The sequence below is a fragment of the Aphelocoma coerulescens genome, chromosome 1 (assembly GCF_041296385.1).
Source record: "Aphelocoma coerulescens isolate FSJ_1873_10779 chromosome 1, UR_Acoe_1.0, whole genome shotgun sequence".
Classification (NCBI taxonomy): Eukaryota; Metazoa; Chordata; class Aves; order Passeriformes; family Corvidae; genus Aphelocoma; species Aphelocoma coerulescens.
In genome coordinates, this window is record NC_091013.1 from 71,545,400 (window position 1) to 71,569,468 (window position 24,069).

General features: G+C 47.4%; 1 protein-coding gene across 1 annotated transcript; it reads left to right on the forward strand.

Annotated features, from left to right (window-relative positions):
• Positions 1-104: 104 nt before the first annotated feature.
• On the forward strand, positions 105-8,753 carry HMGB1 (high mobility group box 1). Its single transcript, XM_069012565.1, has 5 exons — positions 105-278; positions 3,057-3,219; positions 3,501-3,646; positions 4,616-4,790; positions 6,798-8,753. The coding sequence occupies exons 2-5, from the start codon at positions 3,070-3,072 to the stop codon at positions 6,972-6,974; spliced, it is 648 nt and encodes a 215-aa protein (XP_068868666.1). The 5' UTR covers positions 105-278; positions 3,057-3,069; the 3' UTR covers positions 6,975-8,753.
• Positions 8,754-24,069: the final 15,316 nt, after the last annotated feature.

Here is a 24,069-nt window from a genome sequence, read left to right on the forward strand (position 1 = left end):
CCAACCCGCGGCGCGCTCTGGTCAGGACAATGGGAGCGCCTGGGCCAATCGGCGCGGCGCTCGGCTTGGCGGCGGCCAATGGGCGCGGGGCTGTGCAGAGAGTAATGTTACCAGCGCCGCGAGTGTGAGGAGGCTGCGTATCGATCCCGCGCTCAGCCATTGCGGTGCACCGGGCTGCACAGCGACCCAGCCAGCGCTGGGGCCGGGCGGGCGGCCGCGGGAGCGTCTCTGGGGCTCGGGGCCGAGCGAGGGCTGCGTGCCGACTCTGTCTGACACGGGTGAGTACGCGCCGGGGGCCGCTGGGCCGGGCGAGCGCGCTCGCCCGCTCGCCCGCCCGCTCACAGCCGGGCGGTGAGCCGGTGGTGGCCGTCGTGCTGCCTCCGCTGCATGACCGCGGAGCGCGGGGCAGCGCCGGGCTCAGACGCCCGTACACAAAGGCGAGCGGGGCTGTGCCCGGGAGACCCTTTCCCGGGCGGCGAGCCCCCCGGCCGGGGCGGGGCGGGGGCGGCGGGCGACTTCGGGAGAGCGGGGCGGCGGGAGGCAAGGAGCGAGGTGGGGAGAGAGAGGCGGGCAAAGGGAGCCGGGCGAACGGCTGGGGGTCGCCCACGGCGGGGGGCGAGGGCCGCGCCGTACCCCGCCGTAAGCCGCTTACACGGTACCTCACCGTAGCCATCGCCGCGGCGGCGGGGCGGGCGGTGGAGCGGCGGGGGCTCCGGGCGGGCCGCGCCGCGCCGCCGGGGCGGTGGGGAGCGCGGGGAAACGGGGCGCGGGCCGGGGCGCCGCTGGCCCCGCGGCCGCCCGGCTGTAACATGGCTGACGGGAGCCGCGAGCGAGAAAACAAGGCGAGCGGCGCGGAGCAGCAGAGGAGGCGCTCGGGCGGGCGGGGGCGCAGTTCGGGGAACTTTTTTCTCCAGCAGCCGCTGCTCGCCCGGCCGCGGGGCCCGCGGCTCCGGGGCCGCACAGCTCGGCGGGGCGCGGGAGCGAGCGGAGGGGTCCCCGCCGGGGCTTCGTCCGCGCTGCTGGGGCTTGGGCAGGCGCTGAAAGCGCGCTTCCCCCCCCAAATCTCCTTCCCCCCCCCCCCCCCCCCCCCCACCCCGCTCCCACCCACCTCCCCCCGTCTCCCGCCCGCCCTCCCCCGGCTGCAATGGCTGAGCGTGTGCGCCAGGGTAGCGGCGCGCTCACACAAAGGGAAGGGAGGAAGGAGCCATGTTCTCTACGCGGCGGCGGCAGCGGGCGACGCCACAGCGGCCATTCCGCGCCGCCCGGACTGTGCTGCCACCGCCGCCCCCGCGAGCGGGGGTCGCCGCCCGGCCCCGCCGCGGCCCCTCTCGGCGGGGGTCCCGCCGCCCGGGCTCGCCGCCCCGCCCGGCCGCGGGGGGTGTGGTGGCGGCGGCGGGGTGGGGAGCGGCCGGCTCTGCTCCTCAGCGCACAAAATGGAAGGAGGCTCGGCGGCGGGTGACCTCCTCCGCCAGGAGCCTGCGCTATGGCGGCCGCTCCCGCCGACACCGCCGCTGCGGCGGCGCGGCCGGCAGGGAGGGAGGGAGCGCAGGCCGGGGCTGCTTCGCCTCATGGCGGCCGGAGCGGGCAGGGCTGGGCATCGGGATGCCCCCCCCCCCCCGCCGCGGGGGGACGGGGGCGGCGGCGGGAGAGCGCTTTGTCCCGCCGGGGCCGGGGGTCGCCGCCTGCGGGCAGCCGCACCCCGGTGGGTGTCCGGCTCCTGGGCATGTGCTCGCTGCTACAAGCCTTCGCCTGAACGCGGAATAAAACTTTACACATGTTCTCCTGTATCTTCCGTATAACGGGACTCCTTTTTCTTTTTTTTTTTTTTTTCCCTCCCTCCCCTCCCACCCCCATCAGGTCTCTTGAGGGACTTCTGAAGTTTCCCTCTGCCCCCCTCGCAGGGGAAGCGTCCAAAATGGCGGGAAGCGGTAGGCTTTTAAACACCAGCCCCTGGGTCGCGGTGCCGAGCCCTGCCCGCGGCCACCCCCTGTCCCCAGAGCCGCCTGCCCCCGCAGCCGCGGGCACTGTCCCGGCCCGGCCGAGCCCCGGGCCCGGCTAGGCTGGGAGCGTCTCCATGGCAGGCAGGAGCGGCTCCTGCTTCTTCAGCCCTCTTGTTTACTTGATAGAAACTTCAAACCGGACGTGTTTAGTCACAGAGCAGAAATCTGTTTCTGTCTGTCCGCCAGACCGATAGGAAATACAGCTTCTGTGGCAATACGGGCGGGCGCTGCCTGCCCTTCTTTTTTTTTCCTTTCACGCTTTTTTCCTTCTTTTAATTCGTGCTGAAAAGCAGAGCTTGTTTGGGTGCAAGTGACTTTTTCCAGGGAGCTATGAAGAAATACTCTGAATGTCTGACTTGGGTGTGAAAGTTCCAGGAAGGTATTTTTCAGTGTCTGAAAATGTCAGATAGTGCTCTTGCTGAGCACAGCTCTGGCCATGCGTAAGTGTTGTACTTCTGCCTGTGTTGGTTATAACGTATTTGACCTAGTGAGCTGTTCCATTCCTGTATTTCAAGGTATACCTGCAAAGAGTCGTATTTTGCAGTACACATTAAGAGGAGTCATAACATATGGTATAGAAAATAATAAAAAATATATTTTGTAAATAAGCACCCAGGGCCTACAGGGGAAGAGGTAGAAACACAGGCTGAAAAAGAAATTAGTAATCCAGAAGACCACTGAGACAGGATACTTGGGTACTTTTCCCCTCCTTTCAATACAGTTTATTCTTCCCAAGCATATGATTAATACACTAGTAATATCATGGTGTGCAGTCTCCAGTTACTTGCCTTCAGATTGCTTGGTAGGATAGTTCTTGTTTGCTGGAGACCATAACTGCATGTTTTGAAGGCCCTTTGAGATTTCAGGTTGCTTGCATCCAGGGCACCTCAGACAGGGATGACAGAACTCTTCAGTAAATTTTCCAGAAGGGAATCTTCTTCCCATTGTATGATTTCAGAATACTGCTCCAGCAGGTCTTGTTTGGCACAATCCTTGGTTGTTACTTACTTCGTTGAAAGTACAAGTTTTAAAGGTGTCTCATTTGCTTTATTACAGAAAATCAGCAAAAATGGGCAAAGGTGATCCTAAGAAGCCGAGAGGTAAAATGTCTTCATACGCCTTCTTTGTGCAAACCTGTCGGGAGGAGCACAAGAAGAAACATCCAGATGCGTCAGTGAACTTCTCAGAGTTCTCAAAAAAATGCTCAGAACGATGGAAGGTAGGAATACTTGCTTAAAAAAAACCCCACGAAACCTGAAATGACTGCCTTGTGTGAAATGCCATTTGAGATTTTAAATGATTTCTTTCGAATTCCAGATTTTGGGTAAGTATCAAGTGCAGTTGTAAGATGAGTGGTAACTATCCATTGTCCTTGTCTTACCTTTAGCTCCCCCAGCTGAAATTTTGGAATGGACTTTGGTATGTTTTTGAATCTTAATATACTGTTTTGATCCTTATGTGTCCCTTCTGAGGTATTCTGTGATTCCAATTGCCTTCCAGACTATGTCTTCTAAGGAGAAAGGGAAGTTTGAAGATATGGCAAAGGCTGACAAGCTTCGTTATGAAAAAGAAATGAAAAACTATGTACCACCTAAGGGGGAAACAAAAAAGAAGTTCAAGGATCCAAATGCACCGAAGAGGCCTCCGTAAGTAGACTCCTAGCTTTAGGTTGTCTTGTTCGGGACCATCATGCTGGTGTGTGTCTATAAAATGGTAATTTTATCCAGGAGCTTCCGAAATACAAGAACATGTGATTTTCCTCACCAGAGGTGTAAAAGATAGGTTGAAATTTTAGTTATGAAAGCTAAGTGTTTATTTACAGGCTGGCTGTCCCTCTATCAAAGTTAGAGTAATGGCAGCCTTTAAAAGTAGATGCAGAAATAGACTGTGTGTGATTCTGACTGATTTTTCTAATTTCTGTTAAGAGGGCAGTGTAATACAGCAGTAAAGTACTGCAGGCCCTACTCTCATCATGTGCTGGCTTGAGCAGAATTTTTGATTGGCAGTCAGTTTAAAATCAGAGGCTTTTGCACAGAACAGGTTAGAGGGGTGATCCTGCTCAAAACCAGCTTGGAAAATTAAAACTTCAGCCACTGCATAATGACAGCTGGTTTCAAGTTCATTTCCTACTAGACATCGGTGTACTTTATTGTGTTTGTATGTGTGTGTTTTATATGGAGCTAATGCTGAAGGGAACAGGGAAGTTCCTTTACCAAGCTAATGTTCTTATTTGAGCTGGTGCTGTTGTCTGGAAATTCTTCTTTCATAACAAATATTGCAGCCTCCCACCTCTAACAGTTCTGACATAACATTTGCTGCCCTAGTGTCATTCACTTATTCTAATTTCTAAAGCTGTGTCTGGTATATAAAATCTGCCTGTCTGAGGATCCTGCCAAAAATGGGACCAGATGTGCAGCATTACTTAAGAGACGAGCGTGTGTTGAGTTTGCAAAGTGGCTCATTCAGTTCTGATACCTTCCATTGTAATCAGTGTTTGTTTCACTTTTAGGTGCTTTTTGCAAAATGCTCTTAAGAAACAGTAACAGAGGTCACAAAAGTTGCTGCTGTAGCAGAGTCTAAAATTTAAATAATCTTCTCTTATTTTTCCTGTGTAGTTCGGCTTTTTTCTTGTTCTGCTCTGAGTTTCGTCCAAAAATCAAAGGAGAACATCCTGGTCTGTCCATTGGAGATGTCGCAAAGAAACTGGGAGAGATGTGGAACAACACCGCTGCAGACGATAAACAGCCTTATGAAAAGAAGGCTGCTAAGCTGAAGGAGAAGTATGAAAAGGTAACACTGGTGTTCGTGGAGGTGCTTTGGGGAGATCAAGCCTCAGTTTAGATGGTTTTTTTCTTACTGTGTCCTCTGATACCTGATGTTGCAAATTATAATATGCTAATGACATAATTCATTATATTTGTTGAAAAAGGTTGCATACAGGGGCAAATGGTTCATTGCCATAACACTAAATTGGAGTCCTTTACCTTGAACTGTTTGCATTGGTCTGTAATTTTGGGCTGTCACTGGTGGTTTAATAAATACCATGGGTTCTGTATCATTACTAAATTCATAGGTCACAGCAGAATTTGACTTAAGTTGGTAGCAGTAAGGAATGAATTGGTTCTCCCTAATTTTGGACATACTGGTGAGCATCCGTTAATGTTAGGATTTGATGCACATAGATGATTTTTAAAATTTATTCCTGAGGTAATGACAAAACACAAAGGAAATGCTAGTTTTAGGCATGTGTTTTTCCTGGATCTACTTTGTGTCCATCTCCTTTCTAGTAGTGAAGTTGGTTAATTATGCATATGAAGCAGCTTGTCATGCAATTTTTTAAATTATTAAGGCTAAATCCTGCCATCATAATTGGAGTTGTAGAACTGGTACACACACAGGACTGTGCTACACGTGGTTTTATTTCTAGAGGCAGATTCCCATCCCAATATGTAGAACCCAAGGGAAGAAGAAGGATGCATGTTGGCATCCCCTGACGATGCTTCACAAAGGGTCAGTGACCACCTACAGCTGACATACAGCACCTCTGTCCATAGTGTGCTGTCACCTTCCTCTGGGTATTTCTCCTGGCAAACAAATCCACTTTGGAATTTTTGCACTGTAGTGTGCAAGGTGGAACCTTTGAGCCCTGTGTATGTGCCAGAGAGGAATTGCAGGTCTAGGAGCTTTTGTACATGGTGCTTTCTCTACAGCTTTGTGGTAATTGCTGGTACACACAGCCAGGGCAACTCAGATGCTTCTTAAATGGTAGAATTGTTCATCTGTATTTGCAGATATTATTTTAATTTCTACTAGTAATGTCTTTATTTCTTACACTTACAAATGGGGTTTTAAGGTGTAGTAATCTTCAGTATTTCACTGCTTGGCCTTTGACTTAGTGGGTATCATATCTTCTCAAAACTTCCTCTTAATCTTTAAGGGAATCCAAGTGAACAGTAAGATTAGTGGTGTAGTGTTTATTGGATGGGGAATATTTGAAGATTTGGATCATCTGTGTAAATGTGTTCATATTTCTCTGTAGCTGGTGTGTGTAAGCTTTGTAGATCAATTCTCCTACCTAATTGTTTTACTATTTTGGCACAAAGTTGGGAAGTCTTGACTGCTTTTATGACTTCGCCTTCCAGGTGCAGTTTTGACTTCCCTGTAACAGGAACTGAATTTTGTGCGTTTCAAACGACTAGAATAAATTTACTGCATGCAGAAGGTGGCACTGTCTACCCTTTAATCAAGTTCTTATACCTTTTATTTTGCAAACTTCTGTTAGGCAGAGTTCAGTATAACTGCTCTTGGCTGAGGCAGAGCATTGCAGCTGTTAGGCCGGGTCATTCTGGTATGTTCTGGGTGGCTGATCACAGTTTTGTGCCTCAAACAAGGGTTTTCCTGTGCGTTTCTTTAGGCATTGTAGGAGGTAGGGCTAGACAGGGACCTTAAGAGGTCTCCCTACTTCATTTCCTTGTGGGATAGTGGGCTCAGCTGTGCCTTTACAGTCAGAGGCAGCAGCTTTTCCAGCCTGTTCCCAGAAGTCTGACAATGGAGATGCCTCAGCAGCCATAAGCAGTGTGTTCTAGCATGCCAGTGTAATTTCTGTGTTAGAAGGTTCCCCTTTCTTTGGCTTCAGTTCGCCTTGGAGCTGAAGGCGCGGCTCTTGGTCCTAGCCCAGTGGATGTGCAGAAAGGGCAGGTGCTTGGGTGGCTGCTTTCACAAGTGCTCTTTGGAGGTGGCTCAAACCTCTTGGCTGGTTACATCTTTGAGAGATTCTTCCTGCTTTTCTTCTCCAAGGATATTGCTGCATACCGGGCCAAAGGGAAGGTTGATGGAGGCAAAAAAGTAGTTGCCAAGGCCGAGAAGAGCAAGAAGAAGAAGGAAGAGGAGGAGGATGAGGACGAAGATGAAGAGGATGAAGATGATGAAGAGGAGGAAGAAGAGGAGGATGAAGATGATGATGATGATGAATAAGTCTCTTTTAGAGCAATTTCTTTCTTGTCTATAAAGCATTTAACCCCCCTGTACACAACTCACTCCTTTTAAAGAAAAAAAAATTGAAATGTAAGGCTGTGTAAGATTTGTTTTTAAACTGTACAGTGTCTCTTTTTTTGTATAGTTAACACACTACCGAATGTGTCTTTAGATAGCCCTGTCCTTAGTGGTATTTCAATGGCCACTAACCTTGCCTGGTACAGTGTGGGGGTTGTAAATTGGCATGGGAGTTATAAAGCAGGTTCTTGTTGGTGCACAGCACAAATTTAGTTATATTTGGGGATGTAGTTCATTTCTCATCTTCAGTTGTCTCTGATGCATCATAAAAATAATTGTCATTCTGTTAACTGAATACCACTCTGTAATTGCAAAAAGGAAGAAAAAAAGTTGCAGCTGTTTTGTTGACATTCTGAATGCTTCTAAGTAAATACAATTTTTTTTTATTAGTATTGTTGTCCTTTTAATAGGTGCCCTTGAGAATCATACTTTCTTTTCTTTTTTTTTTTTCTTTTTTTTTTTTTTGAGGGGAACTCATCTTTTGCTTTATTGAATGCCCATATGGGATCATGGGAATATTACAGTTTTCATCTTTCATATAACCAGCTGATAAACAAAGCTTTGATCTGCATACCCTGCATTATCATGATAGGGTAAGAAAAGAAATATATAGGCCTGTGATGAAAATATTCTTCCATAACTGGAAACAACAAAAAATTCAATCTCAGCAAACAGATACCTGTTCAGATTTTTGTGAAATGTAATATTCTTTTGAGTTGCATGAGTTTACCAGTCTTGGAGAGTTGAGAAGTATAGAGTTCAATTTTACAGAAACTAAATACTTTGGGGGAGGGGAGGGAGGGAATGTTAAATTTTGTCCTAGAAGGACCCATAGGAAGAGTGTATGTCCATCTGGTGTAGAGAAATTTACACGTGTGACTCTGTTACCATGTAATGGAAGTTATATTTGTAAATCTCTGAACACCTGGGAGGATGAGCGTACCTAAAATGTGTAAAGTTAAAAGCATGAAATGACCATATTATTTTTTGGTGACAGGTCTGGTGATGGCCATGGGCTTTATACCATGAGACTCCTGGTAGCAAAGGGCCCACAAGAAATGATTTTTTCTTTCTAAGATTTCTATAAATGGTACCATTATTATTTGTTAAATCTATGTAAATTCATATTTGTATTCTTGAAATTCTAGTTTTAGCCCTTTAAACAAAGTTGTATATTGTCTCAAATTGAAAATGAGATAAGATGTATTTTTCCTGTTAGGTTTTATACCGCACTCTTGATGTTTGCCCATTTTTAAGTTAAATATAGTTGTATGGAAAAGTACATTTTATTAAATTTTGCATTAAAAAGTTAAATGTTTATGGTATACCAACAATGTCTAATTTGGTCAAATACAGTTCTCTTCCAAAACCAAAGCTAAGGGGTTTTTTGCATATTTAGTAAAACTTCAAGTGCTGGCAGCTGTAACTATTTTCACATATACCTGCTTACCAGTTTGGGGGACAATTCGGCAATTTTGTGGTTACAAAATTATGGTTCTCTTAAGTGCCAGTGTTTAAAAACAAACAAAAAAAAGCATTCTTGTAATTTTACACGCTTTTGTGATGGAGTATTGTTTTGTTATACAATTTTGACTTTCAGATTCTTATTTCAATTTGCATTTATGTATAACTTCAGGAGAAATATTGAACATCTGAAATCCTGGATGATACTAATAAACTAATAATTGCAGAGGTTTTAAATACTTAGTTAAATGGCTCACTTAATACCCTAAGGATTTGGGGGTTTTTGTGTGTGTTGGTGTTCTCAGATATGTACATCCCTGCTTTCTGTTTCAAGCAGAAGAATGATGCTGTTTGCAAGGTGTCAGTATAGAAAGCGTAGGACAGACAGACATTTTTTTCTCCTTAAACTGGATATTACACATTCAAATGCTCGTAACTGATGACAAATAAATTTTCTGTGCTGAAGGGTTTTTTTGTTTCCCCAGGTCATCAGAGGAAAGTAGACACATTTCTTGTTCTTGGAACAAGCATACTTAATGAGATTCCCATAATCTTGTGCCTTTGTTCTCGGTGCTTGATGTTGACAGAGGTAACCTAGAGGATTCAGCTGAATCTGAAAGAGGAGTAGCGGGCGCTTTCCCAGCAGCCAGGCACGGCCTTGGCCTTTCCTTTGACTTTAGCACGTTGGTAACAAGCAGAGCGTGCTCAAGGCTGAAGAGGGTAGGTAATGTAATTATCAGTGCTGCTTACTGAGGAACAGAACTCCTTGTATCTCACTCCAGAGGCTGGTGTTGGGTGGGAGATGCACCAAAGCTTCCCGAGCTCTCTGGATTGGCTGTGGTTTTCTCAGGAGCACTTGGAACATGCCTGTAATTCGGCTGAGCTGGCACATGGATTTCAGGCCGAAGCCTTCACCTGTGTTTGCTATCAAACTGCTATTAATCAATGGAAGTGGTGTTTGGTGAAGAGGAATGCCATAGGTAGATTAATTCCCCTTTTTAAAGAAGAGCTGCTGAAGGTTGTTGCTGGAAAGGACCGTCCTGTTCCCCAGCTGTGCTCCCCTGCAAGCTCCAGCAGTTAAATAATCCTCTTGGTTAAAACTGCCCTCGTCTCTGTGCTGGTAGGTCAGACTTGGCCACTCCAAGATTACTTGATCCGAGGTCAGTTACTGCTGACACTTCAGCTTGAATCTGCCTCCCCTTGATCTTTAAAAGTGGGTGCCTGCTGTAAAAGAGGGACAATGAGCAGTGAAATTACAACTGTGTAGGCGGTGGTTCCCTACAAGGGAACTGACAGCATTGGCATCACTATCAAAAAGCGTCTCCTAGGGCTTAAACCACAGAAATGCTTGTTGTAGAGGTAAAGAAGAGACTGCTCCTGTTCTAAACAACAACAAAAAATCGACCGGTCTAGAGAGAGCTTGAATGTTAATATGTGGTAGTTAACGATACCTTGAATCCAAATGAAGCCAGACTGATTTTTAGGGTTCTTTGTCTCAAGTTGGTCCTGAAAGGAGCTGCAGTTGCAGCCACCTATGTATGCTAGATATGGTCTGTAATTTCAAGCTGGTTTAACTAGATGTATGGACAGCATTCATCCCTTCTGCTGGGCTTTCAGTGATCCACACCAGCTCTAGCAAAAAGTTGACAAAATGTTATTAATGTTTATTTAACAAAATGTTATTTAACAAAATGTTTCTGTCCAGGCAAACAGGGCCCCTGGAAACCTGAACTAACGGGTGTGAAGTGGCTGATTTCTGCTGCTTAATTAGGGCACCGCTGACACTGAGCCTCTTTACAGCTGCTTTTATCAGTGTAACCAGCCCATCCTGAAGGAGAAAAGGCTAGTAATAGCTGGGTCTAGGCTTGCTAGAAAGTGGGAAGCTGGATTTGAGTGACTCCTCCAGAAGAGGAGCCAGGCGTACTGCAGCCACAGCATTAGGTTCTCTAGATAGGGTGACAAGCCGAGCTTGGAAAAAACCTCTCCTAATTCTTGCTAGCCTAAGGGTTAGACCTGCTAGTTAGAATAAACATTCCCATTCTTCCTTCCCAGCTATGCCTGACAGGAGATTAAAGGAATAAAGGCAGTGTGCTGCGTTGGGTTATAACACGTTATTCAATACAGAGTCTGTAACGGAGACATGGCAAAATACAAAGATAGTGTTTAATACAAGAGACGATTAATTTTCACCATTTCCAGGCTGTGCCAGTAGCAGCTGACCAGCTACAGGCTTTTAGGACTCAAATCTTTTGATCATTTTATTAACAGTAAAATGCCAAATATTTTCAAACATTCCTCCATTACATTCTTTAGCTTACGAGTCTGCACGTGACTACAGATCACATCTTTTGGGGGCATTTTAGCAGAAAATGACAGTGTGTGACATTTTCCTTTGGTAGCTGCAGCAGACATTATTTTAGCACCTGAAATACATTAAGGGGTATTTTACAAATGTGCTAAGTGCCTAAATGTGGGTGTGTATAGATAAACTTTTCCCCAAACTTTGCTACTGGATTGGACCCTACATCTGAAAACCGCTTTGAGGTGGTCTTAATTTAGTCTAGAATAGATCCACTTTAAATTAACACCAGCCTTTATTCCAAAACAATGTACTTGCAGACAAGCTGTCAGACTTTATTCCAGTGTTTGAGTAAGAACAAGCAGGAAAAGTAAATCTCTCCGAGTTTTTTATCATTTTGCTGAAGTTGTCTTGTGTTTTTATTTTGTATATGTTGTGCCCTGGCTTTTCTTTTGACAGTACTTCAAGCTGAAAAACAAAAGATGGATTTTTTTTCCCCAGTGAATTTATTATGAAGAATGAAGGTCAGATTCCTCTTATGGCTGCTTTGTGCTGTTGAAAAATACAGTGTGCCTTCTGCTTCAAGAGCACCTAATTTTGAAATCCATCTTGCTGAAGCAATTGCTATTAGAGGTGACCCGCAGGAGAGACGAGCCTTCCCTTTTGCCGCTCTGTGATGGAATAAAAGACTCGAGCGATAAATTAGCTTAGTCTACCTGTTTGCCACATCAGAAGCTCAAGCCTTCCCTGCAGCAGGAGTGCTCAAGATCAAGCTAAGCAGCAAGAGGCAGAGCAGCACGGAGCAAGGAGGACAGACAGGCAAATGTGGGGTTTTGTAACTACACCTTTTTAAATTTTGCTTCTATTGTTAAAACGTGTTTGACTTAAATGGCGGTCATTTGGCACAGAGGAAGTTTATCCACGTGCTTCCAGCAGCCTTTCACCTATTAAGGCAGCAAAAGCTCAATTCATGTATTTCTGGCCTCCCAAAAGTTCCTCAGTAAAAACAGGAAAGACCAAGCACTGCAGCTTGAATGCCTGGAAAGGACCCATCTCCCTGCACATCTTACAGCAGCAAGAGGTCACCATTTAAATGCTTTTTCCAAGAAGCCATTCAAAAAATCAGGCTTTCGGAGGGGAAACTGAGGACGTGTGCTGCTGTGTTTGGCGGGGGCATTTGTTACCAAGAATAAAAACAGTTTTGAACAAATGTCTGGGAAGACATCCCTGACCCCTCCTGCTCCTTCCTAAACTGCAATGTAAGGAAACAATTAAAATAATACCTTTATGGGAAAAAGTCTCCCTTGCCAAAATGCTGGGGTTAACCACACTCTTCCTCATCCCAGCCCAGGGGACAAATGCGCATCCCCTAAACTAACAGTGCCCAGCTGCGCTACAGATGGTGTGGGGCACTGATGGCAGCTGGGCGTCAGTCCCAGCAGCCCTCTCCTTGCTGCCAGTTCACTCCTGGTGTTGGGGAGACACTGAGCATGAAAACTGCTGGGGAGAACGTCGGGTCATGGATCATGCCAGGGCTGGGTGCCTCACGCCTGGCTTTGAAATGCAGATGCATAGGGAGCGGAGCGATGGGCTGCAAGTAGGGACAGCGGAACCGGCCCTCTGAAGACTCAGCCATGCAGTTAAAAGTAAAATTAGGGTGCTCTTTAAAAAAAACCCTCAAATTTGTGTGGTGGAGATTCCTGGAAGAGAGAACTTTCTTGCAAGTCGTGCGCTGGTGAATGATTGAATAACAGTGACTCACGTTTTATTATCAGACTTGACTGTAGCGGCGCTTACGCTCGCTTCAGATTTGTTGACACACATTTCTCCCGACACCTGCCAATAAGGAAGATGCTGTGAACGAGCACTGCAATGTAAAACTGATACTGGAAAACGAAGGTGAGGGCTGATCACAGCCTGAGCCTCTCAGCACCGGAGCAGCTTTTGGGGACAGAGGGGTTGGTTTTGCTATACTAGCCACTGATGGAAAGTGCTGGTGGGTTTCTGCTCAGGGGCGCTGAGAGGCACGGCACCCACGTGGATTGTCGGGGCTTTTGGCAGGACTAATCCCTTGGATCCTGCCTGAGACTGATGGCTGGTCCCAGAGTCACACCCCGGAATGTCAGTGGCTCCCAGTGAGAGGCTGCCAGTGAACGAGACCCCTCTTTGCACCAGCCCTGCCGTATCTGAGACTCCTTCCAACACTGTTTCCTTTGAGCTGGAAGAAGGAAGTGATCTATTTTTGGGGAGCATTCGTACCAGATGTTCAGTGATGGCAACACTGTCTCTATCACTGCGTGCTCTGCTTCCGCACAGGAGCACCCGGGCGCTGCCTCCCTGCCCCCGCCGCTGGTGACCCTGCCCCTTCCTCCTGCCCGGCCTGACATCCACCGCTGGCAGCCCTGCTCAGGAGGAAGGAGTGAGTTCACCTCCCCCGGCTGCTGCCGGCTGGATCTGCGCCCCCCAGGTAGGACAGGAGGGTTGTCCTGCCGCCCCACCACCCGCAGATAATTGATGCCATTCCCGTGGTGCCAGGGGTGCTCAGGGACACCCCTAATCCCGGGAGCCGCGCTTGCCTTCCACAGACCCGCAGCACAGAGAGATAAACCGTAATGTTGCTGCAGTCACAGGGTGCAACATTCTCAGGATGTGCTGCTGCCTGGGATCGATCTCCCTGGTCTGCTGGCCTCGACACTCATCTTTGAGTCCCCTGTTCCTACTGACGTGGGTTTTTCTTTTCATCTGAATCATTCAGTATGACTTTGGAGCACAATGGGGCTGTGATTTTTTTCGAAGCCGCCAGCCTGCAGGAAACAGAAAGTCTCTGAATAAAAGGGAGGCTCTTGTTACAACTTCCCTCTTATTTACTGTTCCCAGTAGCAGAGAAGTAAAAAGACAATGAATGAAATGGAGGATTAATCACGTGTAGCACTGAAATATAAACAAGGAGCCTGCACATCCCAGAGCGCTGCTCTGAGCAGTGGCTTGTGCCCACAGCGTGCAGAAATCTCTCATCACTGAGACCTCCTGGATTTCATGAAAAAAGCCAAAAGGCAGAGGAGGTTCCACAGGTGTTTTTTCAAAGGTAAACTTGCAAACTGAGTGTTTTACTTGGACTTTTCTCTGTTCAGTGCTCTCAAAACTTGAGTTCAAGTTGATATCCCCTGTGCTTAATCACTGCTCCGTGACTTTTGCAAAGGAAACTCCCTATTTTCTTATTTCTCTGCATTAATTTTAAAACAATAAAAGTTCAAGACAACTCCTTTGTCCCACAGAAGACTTCTAAAAATGCTTCAGAGAGAACCTACTGTGCTGCACAGTGTGTAGCTGTACTCCTAAAAGGGGGATGTGGTTGTTAGCCTTGCTCCCTTTTGCGCTTGCTTTTGGGTTGGTATCCAAACACCAAAGGATTACTAATCATGTTCCTTATTTATTTTTTTAATCAGAGATTTACCTGTATTTGATTTCCAGTTATGGATTTTGAGCATTCACACCAGCCTTTGCAAAGGTGTTGAACTTCCCAAGTTAATTGGTAATAAATTAACCTTGGAGGTTTTTTTTGTGAGGCAGGTTAGGTGCATGCAGCTTTGTGAAGGTTTTTAGTGAAGGAAAACGTAGGAAAGAAAGGTGGAAACGGATGCATGACACAATTCAAATTGCCTGAAATGCCTGTAATAGATAGTTGTTTTATATCTCAATATCTGTGTCTCTCAGGTAAGTACTGTTGATTTTTTTGGCATTGGGATGATGCATTTAATGTGAGGGTTGAGGCAAAGTGGAGTTTACATAATTGTAAAACTGATAGGGAAGCTGCTCCCCATCCTTATTCAAAAGCTCCACCAAACCTCTTAACTGTTCATTTCACAGTTCTCTTTAGAAAACACACATGAAAAACCTAGTGAAAGTTTATTTGGGCCACCTGCAATAATAAAATTGAAGTGACCCAAGTCTGAAAATACCACCATACGTCTCTAAGTGAGTATAAAAAGCCAGAGCATGGGATATATTTAAGCTAAAACGCATCCCCCCCCTCATGTGTGTTAGCACAAGACTTGGAGGATTATGTGAATACAAGTCTAGGTGACCAAAGAGGTGGTGCTGTTTAACTAATCCCTGCTGTAACCTTCTGCCCAGCCTTTGCCTGGGCCTGGGAGCCTGGGGCAGGGACTGAGCAGGCAGGAGCCCTTCCAAAGGCTCCTCCTGGCCTTGTCTTCCTGCCCTCCGGGGGCTTTCCAGCTTGCACTTTGTTTCACTTTCTCTTTCTGCTATGCAGGGCTGCGCTGGAAGGGTTGCAACATCCTCTATCAATTATTTACACTGCTTGCATGGAAATCATAACAAAAGATATATTCTTTTTAACATTAGGATTAATTTTTTAAAAATACTACTAAAGCCATGCTGGTGCTGCATTAAACTAGTTGGTGATACTCTTTTAAATGCCCTTTCTAAATACTTTTTTAAGAGGGGAATTGCATTAACCTCTCAGCTGCAGCTTCCCTGTTTACACGCAGCAAAGGCACTGCCAGCCTGAACCTGCCTGGTCAGGAGCAGAAGGGTGACCCCTGCGGGTCCCACCACCCTGATCCCCTGGCACCTGCAGCCTCCAGGGGACTTGATTTGCCAGTGGTTCCCTGGTGGGGAAGAGGAGGTGGGGAAGAGCTGCCTGGGGTCTTTGGTCGTGGTATGAGTGCTTCCCAGACAGGGGGTGCTTTGCTTGCCTTTGGTTTTATCTATTTTAGAGTAATTAATAACAGAGAGCTGAGCAACCCAGATTTATGCAGCCTTTGAAAATCCAGATTAAAAATTCTGGGAAGAGTCTGTGTTTTTTGTCCTTCTACCCACTACAGCAGAAGTTGGAAGATCTCAGGTCAGGATGGGGGTTTGCCACTGTACCTTGCTGGGTCCCTTCTCTGGTTGCAACCTCCAGGGTTGGCAACTCTACCACTTCCCTGGGAAGCCTGTCCCAATGCTCGACAAAATGCTAAAAAATGTTGTGCTGGATTTTTTTTCTCTTTCCTCATAACTTTCTAGTTTCAGCAGAAACTTGCTGAAGCTTCATTATAAGAAGATTCCCAAAGTTTTGAGGGCTTTGCTCGCTTTTGGACTTGGTTTTGACCACTCCAACAAGTCATCTGGAATTTTATAAAATTGGCATTACACAATAGATTGTAAGAAATAGATTAGATATTGTTATGAGGTCTGAGGGCCTGTCCCTGCCAGGGCTCTCGCAGGCTTTAGTCTCTCTGCCAAGGCTTCTGGGTGCAGGACTCGTGGCAAGGAGCCTTAAATCTCAACCCTCAAAATTAGGGGGAATTTCTGAAAGGGAAGATGTGTGCTCCATGTCTCACCCAGCCAGGGTGAGGAGGAGCACAGGAAGAGGGGTGCAGGGTGTTGTCCCCTGACCCAGACCCCTGGGCTTCTGTCCTTCTTGTGTCCCCTGGGGTGCTGCAAGTAATAGGAGCTGCACGAGGTGGTGACAAGTCCCCAGCATTCCGGGTATTTGATCTGAGGAAATCGCCAGTGAGCCAGGAAATGTCAAGATTATGTCACATGCATAATCTTTTAAAGCCCTGAAAAGGAGCTTGTTAAAATCTGTGTCTCTGCAGTGTGATCCCAGCTCCTTTTGTTTTTGCTTTGCTCTTCCACTTTACAGGAACAGGCAGGCCAATCCTCCCCCCCGATATCATTTTACTCCCTCTGACTTACAGCACTTTTGTTTGCCATGGCCTTGCCACTCACTGGGGCTGGAGGAGCAAGTCCCCACTTTGCTGGGCCCCCAGAGGGAAGATGCTGGGATGCCCATGGGCCACATAGAGCAGCCCATGGCTCCAGCACCCAAAGCCCTTGGCTGAGCACAGGCCCAGGGCTCGTGGGGATGCAGCTACAGCCCAGCTTGTCTGCACTGGGAAAGAAGAGAGAGGACCTGGGAGTGGGGCTGCCTCCCCTTCCCCCTTGTGTTTGCTCATGTTCTGGGTGGGCTCCCTGGGCAGCCCAACAGCGCTGCAGGGAGGTGCCAAAACTTCATAGAGCAAAACTGCACCTCGTTATTCCACTGATTCTGCAAAACTATTAAGGAGCATCCAGCAGAGTATGTGACCCACACATATTTAATTTCTTTTACAGTTTCTGTTTTGATATATGCTGGATGTGTTTTTATAAAACAAAGATTTATTGGAACCTGGAATTTTATTACCTTAAGGTTTACTTGAGTCCAGATTGTGAGTTTCTCCCTTTGGAAGAGGAGGAGAAGGTTTAAAAGAGCCCATCTGCCTGTGGCACTTATGAAACCCTAGGCCAAGGATGACACCTTTTCCCTTAACTTCTACTATAAAGTCAAAAAAAATTTACTACCAAATATTATGCCTTCCATATGCAGTGCCCTGCTGTAGATACAGCTCACAGCAATTGTGTTGGGCTTCTTCCTTTCAAGTTTTTATCTGTGCCATAAGGAAGTCAGGCCTCGGTGTAGGGTCCAAGGAGGAGCAGCAAGAGAGAAAAACCCAAACCATGTATAATTAATGACAATGTGCCTTCACTTGTGCTCTTGATTTTTCTTGTAGAAGCACAGTGATGCCCTTGCTGCCTGCAAGGCTGAGGAAAGCAATGTATTTTTAAAGCACAGTGCCAGTGTTCAGACAGCTCCAAGTGCTCTGGTAGGAAACAACCAGCATCCAAGGAAGCAGAGCCTGAGCCCAGCTCTCCGGTTACCACGACATAAGTAAACAAACAAGTTTATCACAAGTAATGAGGGCATTGTGCCAGTTTCAGTTAAAATAATGAAATAAATAAAAAAGAAATCAACCCCAAACCAACAAATCATTACAACATGAGGAAAGTCCTGAATGAAATTGATTGTTCGTGCCAGCACCAGAAATATATCTTGTCATAAACTCGGGCCTCCACATCTGCTTCAGCACCAGCGGATTCTTTATAAACAGCCTCTTTAATTTTATCTAACAGCCTGTTAGCAGACATGCAGTCCAAAAATACATCTCCTTTTCTTCCTCGCACTATCCTGAGCTTGGCAGGGCACCAAACATGAGGTTCAGCTCCTAGTTCAAAAAAGCCCTTCTTTAAGCATTGAGTGAGCTTGATTTAATAAAAACTCTGTCCAGCTTCCTCCGGGCAGCCCTAATGGGATGCAGAGCCTGGTGCTTCTCAGGGGCTGCTCCAGACCTGCTGTGTGTTGGCCAGCGAGATTTTTTTGTGGTGAAACAATATTGCTCTGCAGTGGAGTTGGGGAACCAGCTGGTGTTCTCCAGAGTGTCTCCCCTGAGGGGTGCAGAGCTTCACTTTCAATGGTGCCACCCTCTGAAAATGGGAGTGAGCAGGCAGCACCATAAAAGCAAAGCAGAACCATGGCATGGGATGTCCTGGTGCCCCTGATTGCCCCAGGGATGCTCCAGTGCCGCTGGTACCCAGACCCCCTTCCCACTGGCCCTGCCTTCCCCAGGGAAGCATCAAAGCCCCTAAAATGACTTCCAACCCCCAAGTTCCCCAGGGGGGGAGATCTATCCGTCGTGTCCCCAGTGTGGCACTGCCAGGTATTTGTAGGTGCTCCTGAAGGAAAGACTGGGCATTCACTGAAATAGAGGGGGTGTTGCACTGGGGCTGGTTCCCAGAGGGTAGCCCCAAGACCAGTGGCAGGACAACCACCTTCACACTTCCTGATGCTGGTGTTCCCAAGCACAACACTGATTTTCTGGCTGCTGATTGCCTGGAAAAGCTGGAAGGGACATTGGCTGACTTTTAATGCCAGGACGAGTGGCTGACGTCACCTTAGAAGGTGAAACACATCCCTGCTGTGAGGACTGCACCAAATTACAGGCCCAAATCTCCCAAGAAATTAGTGTGAGAAACACCACACAACATCACATTCACTGCAACACAGGAACTCCTTAGCTGGATAGTTGAAAATGTTAATAAAGATCCCATTTGACAAACCAAGGTATGGATTTGAAGCCTCAAAGTTTGCTGTGCTAAAGAAATATTAATGGCCTGGCATGTCATGATGTCCAGGGGAAAAGGATGTTTAATAGTTTCTACTCATGGCTCAGTTGTTTATTTAAATGACTTGGAAACGAAACCAGCAGCAAACATAACCACTGCTGTTGCGAGGTGTGGTTAACAATAAGTAGATTTTATTTAGCATTACAGCAAAGGATGAAATGGAATAAAATAAAGGAAAGAGAAGTTTCTTGAGTGGTCAGTGAGCCAGATCCCAATGCCAAGACAGGGAGGAGGATCAACAGAAATCCTGCAGAGCCCACCCTTTCACTTGGTTGTGCTGAGAGAAGCAAATGAGCAGCGTGGCTACCAATGAAAGGGAACTACTGCATTTGGCAAAGGATGCTGAGGGTCTGTACTGATGGAGGGACTCTGTTGGCTGGTGTGGGGGATGCTGATGGCACCCTAAGGTTTTTCATCACCTCCTGGGGGGGATTTTCTGACTGGTCCTTGGGGTTGTGCCAGGGAGGCTTGAGAGCCTTGTGCTGCTCACCTGTCAGTCCTCAGCAGCACTTGGCCTCCACAATAGGGAGGGATCCAGGATTTTCTGGGGGGCTTGTGGTCCCTCCAGTCAGGTGCCAAATTTCACTTTACAAAGAGCACAAGCATTCATCCAATGGTACCTTACTGATCTGAACATGGCTGATGCCTTTCAGCTGAATTTCAGCTGAATATTTAAGAGAAACAAATCGAATGCCGACGATTGAACAGGAGAATCAGGTTTAGCTGCCCAGCTGTGAGCTGCAGTGCCCTAATCCTTCCCTTTATGTGCTACAACAGGGTGTAATTCAATCCTAAATTATTGAAAACCTTGATGTTTTGTAAACCATGTATCAGAAGGTATTTTATTTATACAAGCATCTACTCATTAGCAGTATCAAAATGCTGGCAATACTGTGCACACTCTGCAGGAGCTCCTGTCAGAATTACATTTCACATCTCCCTAGCACGGGCTCAGAGAACCCCAGCTGAGGGGTACACATGGGTCTTCCTGGCATCTCTTTTTTTGTCCAGTCCTATGACTGGTGGGGTCCAATGGAAAAGCCACTTCTGAGTGAAGAGGCCTGGAGGGATGTGGTGGGCAGGGGAGCAGGATGTGGGCAAGCACAGGCACCTCTACTCAGGTGGTGGCTCTGCCATCTTTGGAGACTTCCCAAAGCTGGCTTGATGGAGCTCTGGAAAACCCCATCGCTCTCCAAAGTCCTTTCAGCCTTGCTTACTCCTCCTGGAGCTTGCAGGCAGTGACAGTCTGGCTCTGAGCATTCTGTGCAGGTTGCCCCTAAAAGCTCCTAAAACCTTTCTCCCAGTGAAGGCTGGAGAAGCTGATGCTGCAGTAGGAAGGAGGGTAAGTAGGAGGCCTGGAAAGGTCACACCAAGGCTGCAATTTCCAAATGAGTGTGAAGGAACTGAATGCCTTAACACCCTCCAACTTAAACACTCAGTCTTGGCTGTTAATGGAGTGTGCTGTAAAACTGCATTTTCTTTACCTATTCAAGGAAAATTAATATCTCCTGTTAATATCCAGGAGAAAACTTTTTGGCTGTGAAGGCTGTTCTTCCCCACAGGAAGGTTGCTGGCAGAAAATAACAGCTTGTGGACAACCCGAGTCAGAGTGGCTGCAACAGCAAAAAAGTGGAGGAAGGGAAATGCAGCCTCAAATGAAACTGAGAGAAAATAGAGAAATAACCAGTTTGAGGCATCCATAGGTTTCCTGAACCCACTTCTCTCCTTTTCCAGCATTTTGCTGAGCACTATAGCAGTGTTCAAGCCATTATTACATTAAGAAGTTTTTTGGCTTTTCTGCCTGCAAAAATAGTCATCACTTGTAAATTGAAGGCATCACTCTCTTATCTGGTCTGCAGCCAGAAGGGCTGGAAGCAATAGGAGAAGTGTGAACTTTCTCCTTCATCTCAGAGAACATTAACTTCAAAGCCTAGCCATAAACTTTCAGATGTAATGACTATTTGTCCAAAAGAGAAACACATCAGCTTGATCAATGAGTGAAAGGTATAAAACACAGAGGTTACATTTGCTAAACACTTGGGAAAAATGTGTGGTTATGCCTGGGTGTGTGGAGGGGGGAGTTATTACAGAGTTATTTGGGCAGGCAGGCCCGGGAGGCAGCGTCAGGCTTGTTGTGGTTGGTTGTAGGTCCAGCACCAAGTGGCTTCTGTCCCAGAGGAGGCTGGGCTGCCATGTCAGAGTGTGCTCCAGCAGGCCCTTGGGTGCAGACCTTCATCACCAAGTGGGGACCTTGTGGCTGTGCTGGCAGCCACACTGCTCTGCTTTTCCAATAAACTGTGGGAGCAAACATCTCTCCTTTCAGCTGCTCAAACAAAGCATTCAGGACCACCAGCACTTCCTCCTGTGTCCTTGCTCCAGCTGTGGGAATGCTGACTGGAGAAAACCCCCCCGGGAGCACTGCCTTGTCCCCTGAGCATCGCTGAGCTCCAGGGCAAGGGTCCAGCAGTGCTAACACAGCCAGGCAGGTGCACTCAGAGATTTCAGTCACCTTTGGTATGATTGCTTACATCCTTCTTCCTTTTTTTTTAACATGCTTTCTATTTTTCTGATGAAAGTTCGATGGAAATAAGAGTAAGGATGTCTTTTTGTTTCCATGCCTTGCATATGAGGAATTTAGAGGGAAGAAAATCTATATTATGTGACTTTTTTCCCGAGGATAACCATTGCCCTTCCTGATAACATCCCTTCTCCCTTCACCTGTATGGGCTTACAGAAGGAGCCTGGACCCCATCCTCTCCCTGGGCAGTGGTGCACGAATCTTGTGCATGACACACGGTGCTCAGGGAGGGCACTTTGTAGTGTTAATCAACTCTTTGGTGGAAGTGTTTTTAGAAGGAGTAATCGGGAGGACTTGCTGCTGGGCACAGGCTTCTGCTTGCCAGGGCTTCAGGGCTGGGGAATGAGGTCCAGAACTGTGTGATTCCTGTCTGAGGATGGAGAGGAGGAAGTGCCAGAGTATGAAGAGAGATTTTGAAAGGTCTGTAACATCTTCTGCCAACATCTTTTTTGAATCAGCCCTGCATGAACAAGTGAGAGCCCGGAAGAGCTGCATCATCCTTGAGGACAGCTGGGCTTGCTGGGGTACAGCTCCATTTGGGATGGGAGGTGGGGGGTTGCTGCCACTGTGGGGGGGAAAGAGATGTTGGTGGGGTTGCTGGCTGCTCCACAGGCTTTGACAGCACCCTGCTTTCCGCCTGTGCTGTGCTTGCCTGTCCCCTAACTCCTCTGAGGTGTCAAAATGCCTCTACAGGGAACCAGAGAGCAAACTTGAGCCCTTCTTGCTCACCACACATCTTTGTGTCCCCAAGTCCCTGCTGGAGTGAATGGAGCTGGTGGGTGCACGCTGGTTCCTCACCATGCAGGTGCTGTGGGGAGGAGAGGAGATGGTGACTCAGCTTGTGAAGTCTATACCTGCCCCTAGATGTGCTCTGGCCTCCAGGAGGTGAGTTACCAGGTGGCCTTCTCCAGGCTGTCCCCTCTACCTCCTGCATTTCAAACTGAGCTCCTCCCAGCATCCTGGGGAACAAGCCGCAGGGATAGCCATGAAATGCTGGAGCTGGGGGTGTTGGTAGGGGTTGAGATTACATTCTTGAAATGTAAACAATCCATCTGGTCACCCTCCTCTCCGTGGCATATCACCTGCCCTACCTTGGTCTCAGTGGAGACTCCAGGGACAAGGGCAGGTAATAGCGGGTAGAGGTGGGGCAAGAGGTGCAACAGGAGGGCAGCTAAGTAATTTATTTTAAGGAGCAGCTGGCTTTACCCAGGTAAAACCAGTGCAATGCCAGCAGGCTCCATATTCAGCAGATCCCCAAGGGTGTTGGTGGAGCAGTGCTCAGCTTCCCCTGCAATACTTCTGTTCAAGGGAGGCAGACGGATGCTGGGCTTCTTTTTTTTCCCGCTGTGGAGCTGTACCTGTGCTTTGTAGGTGTGTTGTGTATTTAATCTGGTCTTTGCAAAGGGAACCACTATAGCAATCCCTTTTACGTGCCTGGAGTCCCATTTTCTACCTCCACTGGATCATGTCCTGGGCTTCAAAGCACATGGGGAGCGGTGACCTGTTTTATTACACGGTCATAAAGCAATGGCCTTTCTCTGTTCCTGTATGAATAATAAATAGTAGTTATATTGTTATATTTTTACATGGAGGCCTGCCAGGGGCTCTTTTTGAGTATGAGACTAGAGACTTAGTCTGAAAAAAAGGAAGAAGAAAACAAGACTCCTGACAGCTTTCTACCTGGCTGTGCAGCTGCACTGAGAGAGGTGCCCTGCAGATCAAAGGGAACCTGCTCCCGTTCTCCCCAGGTGCTGCGATGCTTCCCCTATTAGAGCAGATATTGGTTATCAGGCAGCAGTGCTCTGAACGGCACAAATGTGCACTTTGCTCTCCAGAGGTTATGGCAGCCAGAAGGATGCCAGATTAGATTTAGGAAAGCACATATGGATGTATTGCCTTCTTCAGCCTTGCACTATTCCTTAAAATCCTCGTTGCTCTGGAGGAAGACAGAAAGCACGGCTGTGGACAATCACAGCTGCAGAAGCGTAATTGCAATTGCTGTCTGGGAGCTGCTTAGTGCTTCTGATAATCCTTGAGACCTGCAGTGAGTCACTACAGGATGAAGGGAGAGCATTTTGTGGCAGGGATACAGCATAGGAACAAGTCTGCAGAAGGACTGAAAAAAACCCACCTATAGTTTACATTTCACTGATGGAAAAGATGCTCTGAGGCAGCACCAGCACAAGTTCAGACTGAATCCCAGACTTCTCACTCTGGGGTTTCAGGTGTTTGTAAAGTGTCTCTGACACCAAGTCCTATACCATGTCTTCCCCTAAAGGCTGAGCTGCCACCACAGCCCATCTCTCAATTCAGTCACTGGCCAGAACTACAGCACCAGCCCACCGACAGCAAATCCCACCAGTTCACTTCATATGTTCACAGGGCTGTTTAGCTTCTGGGGAAGTAAATGGGAAGGTGACAGGAGTGAAGTCTCGTTTCAGTGTTGGGATCAACTGTGCTTCAGCAAAACCTCCCTCTAAGCCCCATACACTGTGTAACAGATGCCACATCTGTTTCTATTTCCAGGGTGATCTCACTAATCACTTTTTAAGAATCCAGCATCCAGAGTTAATCAACATGAGCTGAATTACAGCAAAGGTTCCTACAGCAGTGGAAAAATCCTGTGCAACTCCCTTTCCTCAAGTTATCCTCTTGGATAGTGGGGT

Excerpts from the sequence above, each read along its gene's own strand:
- HMGB1 (XM_069012565.1), top strand. The coding sequence starts at position 3,070 with ATGGGCAAAGGTGATCCTAAGAAGCCGAGAGGTAAAATGTCTTCATAC. Across the intron at positions 3,220-3,500 it reads AATGCTCAGAACGATGGAAG|ACTATGTCTTCTAAGGAGAA; the intron begins GTAGGAATACTT and ends ATTGCCTTCCAG. Across the intron at positions 3,647-4,615 it reads AATGCACCGAAGAGGCCTCC|TTCGGCTTTTTTCTTGTTCT; the intron begins GTAAGTAGACTC and ends TTTCCTGTGTAG.